This window comes from Gorilla gorilla, chromosome 7, assembly GCF_029281585.2.
Source record: "Gorilla gorilla gorilla isolate KB3781 chromosome 7, NHGRI_mGorGor1-v2.1_pri, whole genome shotgun sequence".
NCBI classification, from domain to species: Eukaryota; Metazoa; Chordata; class Mammalia; order Primates; family Hominidae; genus Gorilla; species Gorilla gorilla.
In genome coordinates this window covers 17,212,467-17,232,218 of record NC_073231.2, presented here as the reverse complement: position 1 = coordinate 17,232,218, position 19,752 = coordinate 17,212,467, and the positions used below count along the sequence as shown (strand labels likewise).

Genomic DNA, 19,752 nt, shown 5'->3' with positions numbered 1-19,752 from the left:
CCCTCACCTGTGGGAGGGGGCCTGTGTATTCAGGCAGATAAAGATGATGACACCCTTTACTCCAACTCCCAGGGACTCCTTTCCCACACTCCTCAGAAGTTGCTCCCCCACCATGCAAACACAGCCCCTACAAGCTGCCCTGTTCCCAGTAGGAACCTATTTAATTAAATGGTTTGAATCACCTGGATTTCATCAAAAGCATATCTCTTTAATGTTTTTTGTGTGTTGTTGACAAAACTCTGAGGTACTCCGGTGACCAAAGTAAAAACACTCTTAATCCACTTAACAATAAACAGATTCCAGTAAAAAAATTTTTTTCTCTCTTCTTTGGGTTTCCTTGAATAATACCTTGAAGAAAAGTATATAAATATTTGAGCTGTTCCCCTCCTGTATTTCTTCTACCTAGGGTGATGCAAAGAAAACAAAGTTTGGGCAAACCAGATCAGAAAGATTTGAATGAAAACCTAGCTGCCACTCAAGGGCTGGCCCATATGATCGCCGAGTGCAAGAAGCTTTTCCAGGTAAGGAATTGAGAAGTTTGGCTCCTTTATTAAGGATAATGTGAATAGGTACAAAATCTTAGGCTCGATCCTTGTTCATGTCTTACCTGAAGACCTTTTCCACAGCTGGAGATGATATAAATAGCCTGAGAATGTCTTATTTACATATATTATAATGTATCAGCTAGAGTTAATCATGTTTAATGAAATTGTCCCTTTACTTGGAAAAGCAGCCGGGCGCAGTGGCTCACACCTGTAATTCTAACACTTTGGGAGGCTGAGGTGGGTGGATCACTTGAGCTCAGGAGTTCAAGACCAACCTGGGCAACATGGTGAGACCTCATCTCTACAAAAAAAAATTTAAAAATTAGCCGATGTGGTGGTGCACACCTGTAGTCTCAACTACTTGGGAGGCTGAGGTGGGAGGATCACCTGAGCCCAGGGAGGTGGAGGTTGCAATGAGCCAATATTTTGCCACTGCACTCCACTAGGTAACAGAATGAAACTCTCTCTCAAAAAAAAAAAAGAAAGAAAGAAAGGAAGAAAAAGCAACAAATTCTCTGGAATTAAACTTCTGTATCCACTTCCGTATCTGAGAAACCTGCTTTGACCAATGTAATTCACTCCCCATACTCTAACTTTCCAAAGACCTTACATGGAAATAAGATTTCAGATACATTTATGGAGGTGATCTGTTCATATCCTCGTGATACCACGTGAGGTCAGCATGATAGCCCACCTCCGGCGGGAAGATGCCCGCACTGCTTTAAGGACCAGGCCATTGTTCCTACCCAGTCTTTTCCTCTGACGGGCATTGAGATTGAGTACAGGTGGACTCACCTCCTTTCTGTCTGTCATGTTCCGCACAGGTTCCCGAGGAAATGAGCCGATGTCGTAATTCCTATACCGAACAAGAGCTGAAGCCCCTTACTCTGGAAGCACTGGGGCACCTGGGTAATGATGACTCAGCTGACTACCAACACTTCCTCCAGGACTGTGTGGATGGCCTGTTTAAAGAAGTCAAAGAGAAATTTAAAGGCTGGGTCAGCTACTCCACTTCGGAGCAGGCTGAGCTGTCCTATAAGAAGGTAAGGCTTCACCCTGTTGTCGGCTAGTTGAGTCCAGGAGTCGAAGCTTGGGTGCATCAGAGATAACATGCTTTTGCCAACTAATCTGTCTGGGGATCTGTAGCCCACACCCTCCCTTGTAGAGCTGGGCACTGGGGTGAGTAAGATCCCCGTGGTGAGAGTGGAAACCGGGCAAAGCAAGAGTAATTTTCATCCTGTGTAACACTTGGGAGAGGATTTCAACTATTTCTAATGAACTCCTTTGGCTCTACAGAATCACACTAGGCTTCCCTAGAATGTTTTGCTAATGGCATTGAGCTGCGGAACATCCTATGAAACGCTTTGATTTTTCCATAATTTGGTCAGAATCCCTTTGCACTCTTCTCTGTTCTTAGTTACTGTTCTCTTGGCCCTTTAATGAGCAGGGATCCCTTAGGGGGAAATTAACTCCAGTTAGGACTGGTAAACCTCTTGAGGGCAGAGGCGTCTTGTAAGGCTCAGCAGGATAGGTCCATCGGAGGTATATGTTGATGCCGCCTCTACCATCTTGAAAATAAATAAACAATGGGAGTAGGCTGGGTGGCCTTGCCGGCTTTGGAAATGAGTGCAAATGTCTGATGTTTTTGTTTTTATTTATTTATATTTTTTGAGATGGAGTCTTGCTCTGCCACCCAGGCTGGAGTGCAGTGGCATGATCTCGGCTCACTGCAACCTCTGCCTCCCGAGTTCAAGCGATTCTCTTGCCTCAGCCTCCCGAGTAGCTGGCACTACAGGTGCCCACCACCACGCCAGGCTAATTTTTGTATTTTTAGTAGAGACGGGGTTTCACCATATTGGCCAGGCTGGTCTCAAACTCCTGACCTTGTGACTGCCCACCTTGGCCTCCCAAAGTGCTGGGATTATAGGCGTGAGCCACCATGCCCGGCCAGTGACTGATATTTCTTTATTGCATGCACTCTGATATAGGTCCCAGAAAAACAAAACAAATGTCATCATTTTTTTCTTTTTTCTTTTGAGATGTAGTTTCATTCTCATAACCCAGGCTGGAGTGCAGTGGTGTGATCTCGGCTCACTGCAAAGTACCTCCTAGGTTCAAGTGATTCTCCTTCCTCAGCCTCCCGAGTAGCTGGACTTACAGGTGCCTGCCACCACGCCTGGCTAATTTTCATATTTTTAGTAGAGACAGGGTTTCACCATGTTGGCCAGGCTTGTCTTGAACTCCTGACCTCAGATGATTCATCCAACTCGGCTTCCGAAAGTGCTGGGATTACAGGAATGAGCCACTGCACCCGGCTCAAATGTCATCATTTTGACCAGAGTTGACAACAGGTTTCTTTCACTTTCTGGCTTGCTCTTAAATATGCTTGGGGACAGCAGCCTATTTAAGTCATAGATTTATTAGCCCCCAATATTTCTTTATATACTCATTATATAGTATTATTTATATCATTTAATCAATTAACGTTGATTATATGTAACTAAAATTGTTAGTCTAACTAACAATTCGACTTCAAAAACTAGGTGTGTATGGATTGCCTTGGCACTGAAAAATACATCCTCTTTCCAGGTGAGCGAAGGACCCCCTCTGAGGCTTTGGAGGTCAATCATTGAAGTCCCTGCTGTGCCAGAGGAAATCTTAAAGCGCCTACTTAAAGAACAGCACCTCTGGGATGTAGACCTGTTGGATTCAAAAGTGATCGAAATTCTGGACAGCCAAACTGAAATTTACCAGTATGTCCAAAACAGTATGGCACCTCATCCTGCTCGAGACTACGTTGTTTTAAGGTGAGCGCTTCCCAGTTGTTTTTTTGTGACAAGATGACTCCATATATGAACCAAGCCTATATGTCACTGATCTTACAAGATGGTATAATTATTTAAAGTAGAGCCCGGGCATATGGTGGCTCACACCTGTAATCCCAGCACTTTGGGAGGCCAAGGTGGGAGGATCACTTGAGGCCAGCAGTTCAAGACCAGCCTGGGTAATATAGCAAGACCCTATCTCTACAAAAAAAATTTAAAAATTAGCTAGATGTTGTGGTGCATGCCTGTAGTCCTAGCTACTCGGGAGCCCGAGGCCGGAGGACCCCTTGAGCCAGGAGTTTGAGGCCGCAGTGAGCTGTGAGCATGCCACTGTACCGCAGCCTGGGCAACAGAGCAAGACCTTGTTTCTAAATAAACAAAACAAAACATATGCTTCCAGAAAAGTAGTGAACACCTTCAAATATGGAAAACAGATCTACATTTATTCTAGCAGTGTGTTCCTCGCTGAGAATGGTCTGAACTCTTTGGTAACTGAGCTCAGAAAGAGAGGCGCCTTCCAATGAATATGCTCATTGGTAGCAGATTTTTGCCCCTTTTAGGATAGATTTTCTTGTCAGAAACAGCTAGTGAATGAATAAGCCAGGAAATAACATTTGAGTCCCAAGGGAGATGTGGTTAAGGCTGATGTATGTGTAATTCATAAATTCTCTGGAGATATTACTGAAAGAAGAATTCCAAAAATCTTTGTGGAAATGTCACGTTGGAAGTCCAGACCTTTTCAAACAGCCAGCGCTCCTTTAGGTGTCTGTGTTCCAAGACATTTGTGAAATAGAAAAATGGTTTTAAGCTACACTTCAAATGGGCTCTTTTTTCAAAGGGGAGACTGTCTGAGCACATAAACCCTCTGTAACAATGGCTCTGTACAGAGTTCCTCATTGAGCAGTCCTTGTACAGTGTCTTCGTGCGTGTAATGCTGCTCTTACAGAATATCACAGACCGGGCAATTATAATGAACAGATATTTATTTGGCTCCTGGTTCTAAAGGCTGGGAAGTCCAAGATCAAGGAGTTGCATCTGGTTAGTTGGTTGGTTGTTTGATTGATGTGGGGACATGGTTTCATTCTGTCACCAAGCCTAGGGTGCAGTGGCACACTCATGGCTGCTGAAGCCTTCACCTCCCAGGCTCAAGCAATCCTCCCCCCTCAGCCTCCCAAGTAGTTGGGACTACAGGCATGTGCCATCACACCTGGCTAATTTTTTTATTGTTTCTGGTAGAGACATGGTTTCACCATATTGTCCAGGCTGGTCTCAAAACTCCTGGGCTCAAGCGATCCTCCTACCTCAACCTCCCAAAGCGCTGGGATTACAGGCATGGGCCACCATGCCCAGCCTAATGAGGGTCTTTTTACTGTGTTATCCCATAGTGGAAGGGCAAAGAGAGGGCAAGGGAGAGCAAAAGAGCAAATGTGCAGCCTCAAGCCATTTTTATTTATATATTTATTTATTTTGAGATGGGGGGTATCACTTTGTTGCCCAAGTTTGAGTACAGTGGCATGATTACAGCTTAAGCAATCCTACCATCTCAGCCCCCGGAGTAGCTGAGACTACAGGAGCACACCACCATGCCCGGCTAATATTTTTTATTTTTAGTAGAGATGAGGTCTCACTATGTTGTCCAGGCTGGTCTTGAACTCCTGAGCTCAAGCAGTCCTCCCTCCCCAGCTTCCCAAAGTGCTGGGATTACAGGTGTAAGCCACAGAACCCAGCCTTAAGCTCTTTTATAATTGGCATTAATCCAGCTCCCATTAGGCCCCACCTCCCAACACTGTTGTATTGGGCTTTTACTTTCCATCACATGCTTTTTGGGGAACACATGTACACCATAGCAAGTAGTTTAGAGGATGCCATTTAGCTAGGCCTGGGTCACACAGCATGGCCACTGAGCCTGACCTGTCACCACACTGCAAATAGTGAAGAGTGAAGCACGATTTTAAACTTGGCTTCTATGAAATTCCATCATTTCTGCCTCTGGTTTTGTCTCTACAGAACCTGGAGGACTAATTTACCCAAAGGAGCCTGTGCCCTTTTACTAACCTCCGTGGATCACGATCGGGCACCTGTGGTGGGTGTGAGGGTTAATGTGCTCTTGTCCAGGTATTTGATTGAACCCTGTGGGCCAGGAAAATCCAAACTCACCTACATGTGCAGAGTTGACTTAAGGTATGTTCTGATTCTGATTTTTTTGTATGGTGAGGGTCATGAAGAAAATTCTGACTTTTTGTCTAATGCAAAGAATGCCTTAAACGAACACATCATTTTTTCTTGGTGACTTCATGAAGAGTGGTGTTTAGAAAGTAGCATTTCATGTTTGTTGGTCTTTCAGCGACCACTTCCTAATTTGGATCCCTTAGAAAATGTGGTTCTAAAGCAAAGCAAATATAGTAGCTCGGCCATGAATTCAAAGGCATGGGAAATGATAGATTTTATGCATTTGAACTAGCAAACAGATATTTCTCATTTTATTTCCATGCTTTCTAACTTAAATAATTCATCAGCTTTTCTTTCTTTTCTCTGATAGGGGCCACATGCCAGAATGGTACACAAAATCTTTTGGACATTTGTGTGCAGCTGAAGTTGTAAAGATCCGGGATTCCTTCAGTAACCAGAACACTGAAACCAAAGACACCAAATCTAGGTGATCACTGAAGCAAAGCAACCGCTTCCACCACCATGGTGTTTGTTTCTAGAACTTTTGCCAGTCCTTGAAGAATGGGTTCTGTGTCTAATCCTGAAACAAAGAAAACTACAAGCTGGAGTGTAGGAATTGACTATAGCAATTTGATACATTTTTAAAGCTGCTTCCTGTTTGTTGAGGGTCTGTATTCATAGACCTTGACTGGAATATGTAAGACTGTGCAAAAAAAAAAAAAATTATGTGTATTCTTATTCAAATTGCTTCTGAGAAGCAAAACTCTTTAAATACATTATGGAAGATAATGAAGATACTTCGTTCTCTTGTGATATCAGTGTATGCGTACCTGTGTCGCTTTATTTGCAGTGTGTTGAGGGACTGGTGTATCCACTGGAATAGTTGGTACTCTTTGACGTGTTTTCTCACCAAGATGAGCAAAGAAAGGTTTGCACAGAGGAGTGTGAATGTGTGTTTGTTGCTGGCTGAATGGCAATAGATGTCTAAGGTGGATTCAGTGTCTGGCACACTGAGACACCTCCAAGAAGGAGATTGATGTGTCAGGTTCAGTTTAACCTGGAATATCTGACTACCCCTGAATCCACCCAGAAAGGGGGCCCAACACCCTTGTCCATTTATGGGTTTTTTTTTTCGAAGTTATTAAGCATATTCCTTTTCCACGAACCTCTTCTGTACTTTGATTGTAATAGGTTGGCTCTTACACCCATTCCAAATGCAGTTTATTTTGAGACCCGATTGCAAATAGTGATGTAGTTTTAACCAGTATGGATTAGTTCAGGGATGAACTGCTCCCTCCAGCCTTACTGGCTCTGATCCACAGGGTTTTGTTTTGTTTTGTTTTTTGTTTCAGTCGAGATATAAAAACTGAACACGATAACACTTACTCTTAAATCAAGCATCAACACTTTTTCCCTGTTAGAATTCTTTGCATTTTTGTGTTTGTAACAGAAATGGCTTAAGACACTATGTTTGGGAATATAGGAAACTATGTGTGTCCCAAGGAAATCCCTGTAAATTTAACTCACCTACAAAAGGCTTTTTCCCCGCCTTTGGTTGTTAACGGCATTCCTGAAAGCCACATGTGTTTATTCACTGGGCTTGTTCTTATCAGCAAATAGGTTTTCTGGTTTTATGACTTTTTGTCTTATTTTATTTTTCCTACATTTCTTTTTTTTTTTTCCTTTAGAATGCCCTCGAAATATATTTAAGTGGTAATAAAAAATAGTGATCATAGTAAAATGCAACAAGAAGAAAACCAACCCAAACCAGTGAAGTTTTTTAGAACCTTTAGAAGGGTGGTGTTTATTCAGGTTTTACTGTAATGGTAAGGATTGACTCAAGAGACAGTATTAGTAAATTTATTTTGTATGGATCAAAAGTGAATAATGTATGAATGAGAGCTGTAAGAAGGATTTTTATTTTGTTATAATTTAGTTACCATTTTCAGTGTTATTTCAAAGGTTCTTCGAAGAATTTTGGGGCAGGGCATCAGATAAGAGTTTTAAAATTTGAGTATTTTGGATATCAGTGTTCCTCATGAAGATATACATGGATATTCAATTTTGATGGCTTCCAGATTTGTAAGATTGTATGTTGTATATACCATTCTATTAAGAAACATGTCCACTGTGCTTTCAAACATAGATAAAGCATGATAAAGATTATTATTTAAGATATACTTGTATTTATACCTCAGATATTCTTTTGGGTTTTGTACCTCAAGGCTTTTTTCTTCTTATTGTAAATACACTTTACGTGAATACAGTCTAAGTGAAGAAAATAAATAAAAGGAAGAGGTTTATAAGTTGCTCTATATCTGTACAGATTATAATCAATAAGTGCACTATTATTAAATGTTTAAAGTAAGGGAAAAGTCTGGGCTGCCTTCCTTAATACTGCATCTCACTCCCACCCTTAAAACCACAGATTGCAAAGCATAGCATTTTAGCATCAACTACAATCAAAAGAGCGATTTGCTGAAGGAAAAATCGGACTGCAAATCATTCCAAGGCCAAACTGCAACTGAGCCACCCACTCCCAAACAGGAAACCCTGGTGAAGGTTCAGGAAGCACGGAGATTCTCTCCAACAAAGGTCCAGTTAGGAAACGACGCTGAGAGGATGACGCCAACGTGCAACAGCAGAAAGATGCTTGCAAGCAGAGTCAGGGTCACCGATGAATGCCACAAAAGGTCTCTTTCCCACTGTTTAATTTGACAACAGAAGAATTTGAAGGATATGAACATTTTCAAGAACTCTGCTGAGGTCACTTAGAGCGCCATCACAACTTATTTGTGTGACTAATTGCCTAGATTGTAAGCTCTTTGAGGGCAGGGCTCGTCTCCTACACATCTTTATAATTCCCTGCAGCGGCTTTCAGTATTTTGTACTTGTAGGCACCTAATAAATTTATTATTTGCTAAACTGAACTGATTGGATTAGCTACTGTTACTGCAAAGGGAAGAGCATCTAGGATCCCAATCATCTTAAAGCCTCCTTTTCATTCACTGCTGATTTTCAGATGACAGAGACTGGAAATTGTCCAACTTCATGGGACTTTTTTTTTTTTTTTTTTTTGAGATGGAGTCTCTCTCTGTCGCCCAGGCTGGAGTGCAGTGGCGCGATCTCGGCTCACTGCAAGGTCCACCTCCCGGGTTCATGCCATTCTCCCGCGTCAGCCTCCCCAGCAGCTGGGACTACAGGTGCACGCGTCCACGCCCGGCTAATTTTTGTATTTTTAGTAGAGATGGGGTTTTACCGTCTTAGCCAGAGTGGTTTCGATCTCCTGACCTTGTGATCCACCCGCCTCGGCCTCCCAAAGCGCTGGGATTACAGGCGTGAGCCACCGCGCCCGGCCACTTCATGGGATCTTAAGTTTTAAACTGAAAAAGACAAATTAACCTGTTGGAGTCTTAAATTTAAACTGATGAAGGTGACATAGATACTATATATAGATACTATGGCTACTGATTTTAAACAGTTTGTGATGGCATTTTAACAAATCACATGTCTCACAATGTGATGTCTATCCTAGAAGAGGTTGTATTTCAACAAATACTTGCTTTGGGCATAGAAAAATGTCGGTGGGGGGGGGGGCCTAACCTTATAATTCGTTCTGTGTTGTTTTTTTGTTTTGTGATTTGTTTGTTTTCAAGACAGGGTCTCACTCTGTTGCCCAGGCTGGAGTGCAGTGGTATGATCAAGGCTCACTGCAGCCTTGACCTCCCTGGCTCAAGCGATCCTTCCAACTCAGCCTCTCAAATAGCTGGGACTTCAGGCACATACAACCACACCCAGCTAATTATTGTATTTTTTGTAGCAATGGGTTTTCACCATGTTGCTGAAGCTGGTCTCGAACTCCTGGACTCAAGCGATCCCCCACCTTGGCCTCCCAAAGTCCTGGGGTTACAGGCATGAGCTACCATGACCAGCCTTCCCCTTATCATTTTTTAGAAGACACACACACACACACACACACACACATACACACACACACATCAGGGACTTTTTTTTTTTTTTTTTTTGACTCTTCAGACCTGGTTTGTTCAGAGCTGTATAAAATAAAGATCGAAATGTCGTAGGCCTGAATACCTAGTAGTTTATTTGAAGAGACTGGGAGTCATTGGTTCCCAACAGTTTACAAGGTTACCAAGGAGGGAGTAGCCACCCTCACAAGCCCCCAGTGTGGATTTAGATTGCTCTTATCACACCACCTACTACTTGCTTAATCAACACATTTTGTCAGTTTTTCACCAACTATGTACCCGGCACGAGATCAAGCTGTGAGCAAGGCTGGTATCACCCTGCCCTTGCAGAATTAAAATCTGCCCTCACAGATTTTTAAAATAGAAAAGTCAGTGCCACGTGATGAGCACTAGGACAGGTTCCTACGCACTCAGAAGGAGAAGCTAAGGGCTTAACAAAGCTCAAGGTAATTGTTTTACACACTCCAAGCATCCTATCTACCAATTTAATGGAATAAGTTGGGAAAATCTAACAACATTACATGATTCTTTAAGAGATTTGTTTTCAGGGCTGTGGAGACAACTGAAATTTCTGAAAAGTAAGATCTAAAGAAAAATGAAGGAAGACAATAATCCGATATAGGTACTTTCCAACATCACTAGATAGGGGAGTGCAGAAAGAGAGAGGTTATAGGGGTACGGGGGATTTTACAGCTGCATTCATGTGTCTTTACAGCACTTTTATCCTCTTTTCATATGCTTACTTAAGCCTCACACGCACCCCGTGAAGCCTACATGTCCTCACCATTCTATGATTAATTTTTGTATTTTTAGTAGAGACAGGGTTTCACCATATTGGCCAGGCTGGTCTCGAACTCCTGACCTCAAGTGATCCGCCTGCCTCGACCTCCCAAACTACTGGGATTACAGGCATGAGCCACCGTGCCCAGCCCCCTACCTGCTCCTTTTCTCTGGCGACTTGTGGATTTAGTAATACCCTCCCTCTTTCCCCCACCAACCAGCCTTTCCTCTTTAAATACTGAAGCCTCAAAATCATCTTTGCAGAAATTCACAGACCTGTCTTCCAGGCATTGTTCTTAACCTTGGCAAAATAAACGTCTACATTGATTGAGACCTGTCTCAGATACTTTTTGGTTTATGCCAACTGAGTCAGCGTCCCAAAGAAATTCTGTCACCCTATTACTAAGATGACAGGAGAATTTAAATCGGTGAAGATAAGTAGGAAGAGAAAGTTTCATTTCAGGCTGATGGTTGAAAGAATTTGTAGGTCTGTCTCGCAAATCAAATATGATTTGAAATGTAGAAAGACTCCGCTTATCCTCCTTGTGACACATAGGACCTGATTCTCCCCTTGTGCAAGAACAGAACAGTTAATTATACATGTGGTCTGATCACAGCCCACCCATTCTCTCTTATCATGCATTTCTTAGTGGGTACACGGGAACATCTACTGACAGGCTTCTTAACTTGCAGCCCAGAACCAGAATACCAGTCTTGTAACTCTTTCTGCAATACCTCATAATGCCCTCGCCACCACACAAGAATATCAGGAAGCACCACGGAGATATTTGTGAAGGTGCTTTGAAAAGCAAGAGTTATTCAGCTGTGAGGGAGCATTCAGGAAAGCAAAGTGGAACTGAGCCCAGCTGCTTTCCCTCCCCTGCCTGTTGAAGCATACGTTAATGACTCTAAAGCAGAAATCCCAAACAATGAGATCATGCCATGCATGTCATCTTGGTGTTCCATCAGGATGAAATTTGCCTAAGGAATTTAAATTCCATTTGCCTAAGGAATGCAAATTATAACAGATCTCAAAGAGCCTGTGGCAGGAAAAGCTCAGGTAGGTCTGCACAGTTGCAATGAGTTTGGGCCCATTCTCTAGGGGATGATGAGACTTTTGCAGGCAGGGAGTTTGCTAAATCATGTTGGTAGCTGTAGCCCAAAGTAATTACCTTTGCTGTATATACACAGGTCCCATGAGAGCAGCTGGCTTGTCTGTCTGGACTCAAGGCTGTGTTGACACCTATAGTAATAAACACCTTTCTGCACACATTTTTCAACCACTGGATTTTTTTTTTTTAAAGGGGAGGGGAGTTCAGGGCTAAAAGTGTTACGACACATAAGGTCTTCTCATTTCCTTTTCTCTCTCTTTTTTTTTTTTTTTAATTTTTTTTTTTTTGAGATGGAGTCTCACTCACTCTGTCACCCAGGCTGGAGTGCAGTGGCGTGATCTCAGCTCACTGCAACCTCCTCCTCCTGGGTTCAAGAGATTCTTCTGACTCAACCTCCCAAGTCGCTTAGATTACAGGTATGCACCACCACACCTGGCTAATTTTTGTATTTTTAGTAAAGACGAAGTTTCACCATGTTGGTCAGGCTGGTCTCAAAGTCTTGACCTCAAGTGATCCGCCCACCTTAGCTTCCCAAAGTGCTGGGATTTCAGGCATGAGCCACCACGCCCAACCTCTCTTTCCTATTAAGATACAAAACAGCATCCAGGAGTGGTGGTTTACGCCTGTAATCCCAGCACTCCAGGAGGCCGAGGCAGACAGATCACGAGGTCAAGAGATCGAGACAATCCTGGCCAACATGGTCAAACCCCGTCTCTACTAAAAATACAAAAATTAGCTGGGCATGGTGGCGGGTGCCTGTAGTCCCAGCTGCTCGGCAGGCTGAGGCAGTAGAATCAGTTGAACCTGGGAAGGCAGAGGTTGCAGTGAGCCCAAGATCATGCCACTGCACTCCAGCCTGGCGATAGAGTGAGACTATGTATAAAAAAAAAAAAAATTACAAAATATTGTGGAAAGGAAAAACCTTACTCTTTTTATGACTCTGAGAATGGCACTCACCAACATGATAAGTGATGTGTTTCTGCAAAAATAGTCTGATTTACAAGGAGGTCATTTCAAAAGCTTTTTGGATTATAGGCACTTTTAAAATACAAATGTGTTAGGCCCAAGTCTGAATGGACATGCTGTGAACTACCATTTATTATAATATTATAACGCGCCGGGTAAGAGAATGTGTGCTTTATATACAGTTAATATCTCATTTCAATTTCATAGTACCAGGCGTGGTGGCTCACACCTGTAATCTGTAATCCCAGCACTCTGGGAAGCTGAGGCAGGTGGATGGTTCCAGCCCAGGAGTTTGAGACCAGCCTGGGCTACATGGCAAAACCCCGTCTCTACAAAAAGTACAAAAATTAGCTGGGCATGGTGGCCTGCCTGCAGTCCCAGCTACTCTGGAGGCTGAAGTTGGAGGATTGCTGGAGCCCAAGAAGTAGAAGCTGCAGTGATCATGCCACTGCACTCCAGCCTGGGTGATAGAGTGAGACCCTGTCTCAAAAAAATAATAGATAAGTACATTTCATAGCAGCCTTTTGAGGGAGAGAACTTATTAGCCTCATTTTACAGATGGAAAAGTTTAAAGAGATAGGAAAGCTTAAAGAAAATAGTAGCTACATAATATTTACAAATGGACTCGAGAAATTGTAGGGCAGTACTTAGAACATTCTGCCATGCTAGAGAAGTTCCTTATCTGCTCTGGCTAATATGGTAGCCACTAGCACATGTGGCTGCAGCTAGTGTAACTGAGGAGTTGAATGCTTCATTTTATTTAATCTTTTATTAATTTAAACCTAAATAGCCTCATGTGGCTAGTGGCTACTGTATTTGGGTAATGCAGATGCTATTTCAAAGATCTAAGAATATTTCCAAGCAATGTAACCCCTATCACTCTCTTGGCCTATATAATAATGCTCTTAAGAAAGAAACAGGAAGGGTGCGATAGCTCACACCTGTATCCCAACACTTTGGGAGATGGAGGAGGGAGGATCACTTGAGCCTAAGAGATCGAGACCAGCCTGGGCAACATAGGGAGACCCCATCTCTACAGAAAAAAAAGTTAAAAATTAGCTGGGCATGGTGGTTCAGATCTGTAGTCCCATCTACTTGAGAGGCTGAGGTGGGAGGATCGCTTGAGCCTAGGAGTTTGAGGCTGCGGTGAGCTAGGATCCCACCACTGCACTTCGGCCTGGGCAACAGAGTAAGACCCCATCTCAAAAAAAAAAGAAAAGAAAAAGAAAAAAGAAAGAGAGAGGAGAGGAGAGGAGGAGAAGAAAGAAAGAAAGAAAGAAAGAAAGAAAGAAAGAAAGAAAGAAAGAAAGAAAGAAAGAAAGAAAGAAAAGAAAGAAAGAAAAGAAAGAAAGAAGAAAGAAAGAGAAAGAAGGAAAGAAAGAAAGAAAGAAAGAAAGAAAGAAAGAAAGAAAGAAAGAAAAGAAAGAAAGAAAATAAAGAAAGAAGAAAGAAAGAGAAAGAAGGAAAGAAGGAAGGAGAGAAAGAAAGAAAAAGAAAGAAAGAGAAGGAAGGAAGGAAAGAAAGGAAAAGAAAGGAAGGAAAGAAAGAAAGAGAAAGAAAGAAAGAAGAGAAAGAGAGAAAGAAAATAAAAGAAATGAACAGAAATATGATAAATATTTGTAAAAACCTAACTGGCCATATTTCAGGTCAGATAACATCAGCTCAACATTCTGCCTGCCACAAGACTAAAACGGTATCTCCACCACCTATGGCCAGCCTCCACATTCCTCAAGCCAGAGTTGGATGACCTTTTTTCTTTGCTGCTATGGAATCTACACATCTCCAAACTAGAGATAAAGACGCAGCTGATCCGAAAAGAATGCCTAGTAATTCAGACTATTCTCAGCTTGCTGTGACCCTCGCAGACATTGCTGTTCCAGCAACCACAGAGATCATTTTGTGGTCTGTTCCTGTCATTTTGTATGTCTGTTCGCTTGTCTCTGGTATTGTGGCTTCTTTTCATGTTGGTAAGACTGGCCATTCAACAGCAGCATTCAGAGCCCAGAGTTTGACGGAAGGAGTTCCTGATCCAGGTTTGATAAGAGAGGTCTGCACCCAAAAGTCAGCAGTAACAATTCTGAGACAAAGACGCATCTTCCATAGTGGTTTCTAGACTTTCACCTCCAAAGGATTTTTGTTATATTCCTTAACCTGCTCCACCTTTTCCATAGTTTTCAAATATTTTTCATATTACACAGTATAATTGTTTGAGGAAGTAATGTATTCATTTTCTTGTTTTCAGCGTATACACGTATTATTTACAACTGCTAATCAAGGCTTGAAGCCTCTCAGAAAGAAGTGTGAAATAACTTTTATTGTCACACAATTTGAGTGTTCTCAGTGAAAAGCAGTTTTCTAAGGCTTTTAAAACTGAAGGCTGTGGGATCTTAAAATCAAAACAATTGAATTCATGGATGTAGTAGGATTGTTACCAGAGGCTGGGAAGTGTAGTGGGGAAAAGTGTATATGGTTAATGGGTACAAAACAAAATAGTTAGAAGGAATGAATAAGACCTACTATTTGATAGCACAACAGGGTGACTATAATTAATAATAACATAATTGTACATTTTAAAATAACCTAAAGAGTGTAATTGGATTATCTGTAACACAAAGGATAAATGCTTGAGGGGATGGACACCCCATTCACTATGATGTGATTATTTTACATGGCATGCCTGTATCAAAGCATCTCATGTACCCCATAACTATATACTCCTGCTATGTACTCAGAAAAATTAAAAATTAAAAACTTTTTTTTAAAACCTCAAGACTGTCCAACGCCATTCACTTCAACGATCCCAAGTCTGTAGCCCAGTGAAGGTTCCTGGCTCTCTTAATCACTCGGCACAGGAGGTGATTAATCAAGGAAATGGAGGATTTAACATCTGTCCCAGAGAAAACAGTTTTCCTTACTTCCGGGGCCAGCAGATAGAATGTATTTTTTTTTCAATAACAAAGATAAGCAGAGCTCTATTTTGTTGCAGTGTTTCAAAACATAAACATATAAACAGATCATTAATATCATTCCAAGAAAGCAGGAAATTCTTAGTCACACGGTCTGTAATGATTATTAAAGCAAGGAGAAAACGCTGAAATATCTCAAAGAGCTAGAGAGTATTTCATCCCAAGATGCAGAATACTGAAAACAGAATATGTTTCTGAGCTACCTTATGGAAAGGAAAGAAGATACTAAAATTCTGGAAGAAAGCAGACCTGGCTGGTAAGGCAGGATGAGGGTAAAGCTCTTGGTTTGGTGGTGGGTTTTGATTGCTTTTTGTTTTGTTTTAGCCAACTTAATCCCACAAACATTCTTGGATCAGATTAATATTTGCCACCATGGGCATATCCCATAACCCAGTGGCCTTCTACTCTGAGAGACCCAACAGTTCCATCCCTTTTGGATGAATGACTTCAGTGGCTCATTCAGCCTAAGGTCAAGCTGCCTTTCAGACGACCCGTGGGCATTTACATTTCAGAATTGCATTTTTTGGTGATTTTTGAACAGAGCCATTTCATGACATAGGAGACCTAACAGAATAAGAAAATCATTTCAAAGACTAACTCCTTTTGTTTGCTTTCATTCACTTCCTAGTTTCCTCTGATTCTAAACCAATTTAATCCCAAGAAAAGAACAAATAGAGATAAAATCAGGAAATATAAAAAAAAGCATCCTCCAAATAAAACCAGACACTCATTTAAGCAACAATAAAAGGAAGAACCAGTCTCTGAAGGAAGCAAACAAAAGAAGGACCAGGATAAGGTTTCTTTTTCTTTTTTTTCTTTCTTTTTTTTTTTTTTGGACAGGTATTGCCATGTTGGCCAGGCTGATCTCAAACTCCCGGGCTTAAAGAGATCCACCCACCTCGGCCTTCCAAAGTGCTGGGATCACAGGCTTGAGCCACAGTCCACGGCCCAAGGCAAGGTTTCTCATGATCAAAATAGACTTGCAAAAATTCCTGAGTCTACATCACACCTCTGTGCTTGGAGACACCAAAAGAGCCGGACTCCCTTTCTTAGGCTGCCTGAGAGAATGCGATTTCTTAATTCAATTCTTACACTGAGTCTAGGCCTTCTTTTCTCATCTTCTTGGTATTCAGGCTTTCATTATCTGGCCCATGTTCCTTCACACAAATGCCTTCTTTCTCTCCGTGACTTTTTCTCTCTTGCCTCCTTCAAGCCAACATTAGGACTCCAGGGCCCTCCCGGGGCCTCAAGTGGTCCCTGCTCGCTGTGTCTTCCCTCCATCCTTTCCTTGTTTTTCTCTCTCTTCATCTTTCACACCTCCATACACCTTCCCTTCCTATCCCATGATCTCTAAAAAAAAAAAAAAAAAAAAAAGATTTTTAGTTTCAGCAGATTGCAGTGGCTCACACTTGTAATCCCAGCACTCTGGGAGGCTGAGGCCAAGGCTGGCAAATCACCCGAGGTCAGGAGCTCGAGACCAGCCTGGCCAACATGGTGAAACCCCGTCTCTACTAAAGGTACAAAAATTAGTCTGGCGTGGTGGCATGTGCCTGTAATCCCAGCTACTCAGGAGGCCAAGTCACGAAAATCACTTGAACCTGGGAGGCAGAAGTTGCAGTGAGCCAAGATTGTGCCACTGTAGTGTAGCCTGAGTGACAGAACAAAGACTCTGTCTCAAAAAAAAAAAAAAAAAAAAAAGATTTTTAGTTTCTTATAGTTTCTTAGGTTCCCTTTAATTTGCAAATAAGAAAAATCACCTTATGTTTCTTATGTTTCTATTAATTTAAAAGTATTCATAATCCCAGCACTGTGGGAGGCCAACGTGGTTGGATCACTTGAGCTCAGGAGTTCAAGACCAGCCTGGATACAGATGGTGAAACCCCATCTCTACTAAAAATTTAAAAATTAGCCAGACTTGGTGGTTAGCACCTGTAGTCCCAGCTACTCGGGAGGCTGAAGAATGAGAATCGCTTGAACCTGGGAGGCAGAGGTTGCAGTGAGCCGAGATTGCAGCACTGCACTCCAGCCTGGGCGACAGAGCAAGACTCGTCTCAAAATAAATGAATATATAAATAAATAAAAGTACTCAGACTATCTCTGCTAGATAGGCTGAGGAATTATTTATCTTTTGTCCCCTTTAAAGAGGGAGAACTGGCAGGGAGCAATGTTTCATATCTGTAATCCTAGTGCTTTTGGAGACTGAGACAGGAGGATTGCTTGAGAAGAGGAGCTGGAGACCACTCTGGGCAACATAGCAAGATCCCTTCTCTACAAAATATTTTTTAAAATTAGCCAAGAGTGGTGGCATGCAGCTGTAATCCCAGCTACTCAGGAGGCTGAGGCAGGTGGATCACTCGAGCTCAGGAGTTTGAGGCTGCAGTGAGCTATGATTGTACCCCTGCACTTCAGCCTGGGTGACAGAGCAAGATACCATCTTTTAAGAAATGAAAATAAAATAAAACAAAAGTATTCAGACTATCTCTGCTAGATAGGCTGAGAAATTCCTTATCCTTTGCCCCCTTTAGGAAGAGAGAGCTATCTAAAGTCATTATAGAGGGAATACTGCAGGAGGCAGTTGGGTGATAGGTAGAGAGCCAATGGGCCTCAATAAATTAGACAGATGAAGACACAGCTACAGGGTGGAGGTTAGAGAAAGTAGATTTAGGCAACATTTTCTTAAGTTCAGGGGCCTATATGCAGTTTTAAAGACAAAGGACATTTGCCAATGGAGAGAGAAATAGCAAAGACGCCATGAGGAAACAAATACAAGGAGCATCAAAGTCACGAAACATGCCTTCCTTTGGAACAGTAGAGAAAGACAGGGTAAGAAAGTATCTTCCTATGCAAGAGACTTGGGAGCCACGGAGTCAGAGAATGTTGACTTGGATGGCATTTTCAAGATGGCCAAATCTAAGCATCTAATTTTCTAGAAGTGGAAACAGGCTTAGAGAGGCTAAGATTTTCTTTATTTTTGTTGTTTTGTGTTGTTGTTTTTAGAGATGGGATCTGGCTATGCTGGCCAGGCTAGAATGCAGTGGTTGTTCATAGGCACAGTCACAACACACTGCAGCCTAGAGCTCTTAGCCTCAAGCGATCCTCCCACCACAGCCTTCAGAGTAGCTGAGACTACAGACAGGAGCCACCACACTGCTTTGCCCAAAGGATTTTTTTTTTTTTTTTGAGATGAAGTCTCGCTCTCTTGCCCAGGCTGGAGTGCAGTGGCACGATCTCAGCTCACTGCAACCTCCGCCCCCAAGGTTCAAGAGATTCTCCTGCCTCAGCCTCCTGAGTAGCTGGGATTACAAGCAGGTGACACCTCGCCTGGCTAATTTTTGTATTTTTAGAAGAGATGGGGTTTTGCCATGATGGCCAGGCTGGTCTTGAACTCCTGACCTCAGGTGATCTGCCTGCTTCAGCCTCCCAAAGTGCTGGGATTACAGGCGTGAACCACCGTGCCCAGAACCCTTGCCCGAAGGTTTTAAATGACAGCAATAAATGGGCTAGAAGTCAGGTTTGGATGACAACAGTTATGCTGGAGGAACTTTAGGTTGGTTCCCCGCTGCCCAGCAACATAGTAGATGAGTGCTTCAGTTGTAGTCATTTTTCTCAGGGTTTACCTCCACCGAGGTGCCCTGGTCTGACTTTCATTCAAAACTCAGATTCTCCTAGCACAGGGCCCTACTTCCTACCAGCCAGCGATGTGTCCTCTTTCTCTACTTTTACTCCCCTAAAGCTATGACTATCCATTGGGATGCATGAATAATGTTCATTTAAGCAGGTAGGTCTGCACAGTTCTAATTTTTCCAGGCATTATCTTATTTAACCCTCACCACAAAAGAAACAATGAGATTGGAGGTCATATTATTCTATGTTACAAAAGGAGAAAGCAAAGTACAGCTAGGCTAAGTTCTCCAGGGTTCCCTGTGAAATTCATCACACAAAGCCTTAGGAACAGCCCCTGGCACATGCTAAGCCCCGGTATCTGTTAAATATTATCTTTATTGTTGTACTAGAGGCCATGTCATGTAGCAGGTGGGAGCCTGGACTCTGGAGCCAGATTCTCTGGGGTCAAACCACCATTTATACTAGCTATGTGCTCTCGAGGAAACAGAGGTAATAACAATAAAGAAATTAGTACTCAGCCAGGCGCGGTGGCTCACGCCTCTAATCCCAGCACTTTGAGAGGCCAAGGTGGGCAGATCACGAGGTCAAGAGATGAGACTATCTTGGCCAACATGGTGAAACTCTGTCTCTACTTAAAATACAAACAATTAGCTGGGTGTGGTGGCACGCGCCTGTAGTCCCAGCTACTCGGGAGGCTGAGAATCACTTGAACCTGGGAGGCAGAGGTTGCAGTGAGCCAACACTGCACCACTGCACTCCAGCCTGGCAACAGAGTGAGA

General features: G+C 42.6%; 1 protein-coding gene across 9 annotated transcripts in view; it reads left to right on the top strand.

The window, feature by feature from the left end:
- Positions 1-8,469, top strand: part of DLC1 (DLC1 Rho GTPase activating protein) — a 530,403-nt gene extending 521,934 nt beyond the window's left edge. For all 9 annotated transcript variants that reach the window (XM_055349272.2, XM_055349269.2, XM_063709071.1 and 6 more), the window contains 5 exons: positions 407-521; positions 1,370-1,588; positions 3,135-3,352; positions 5,378-5,551; positions 5,910-8,469. In XM_055349272.2, coding sequence (XP_055205247.2) covers positions 407-521; positions 1,370-1,588; positions 3,135-3,352; positions 5,378-5,551; positions 5,910-6,030 — 847 coding nt within the window. In that variant the 3' untranslated portion in view covers positions 6,031-8,469. The remainder of the gene's footprint in view (positions 1-406; positions 522-1,369; positions 1,589-3,134; positions 3,353-5,377; positions 5,552-5,909) is intronic.
- The last annotated feature ends 11,283 nt before the right edge of the window (positions 8,470-19,752 follow it).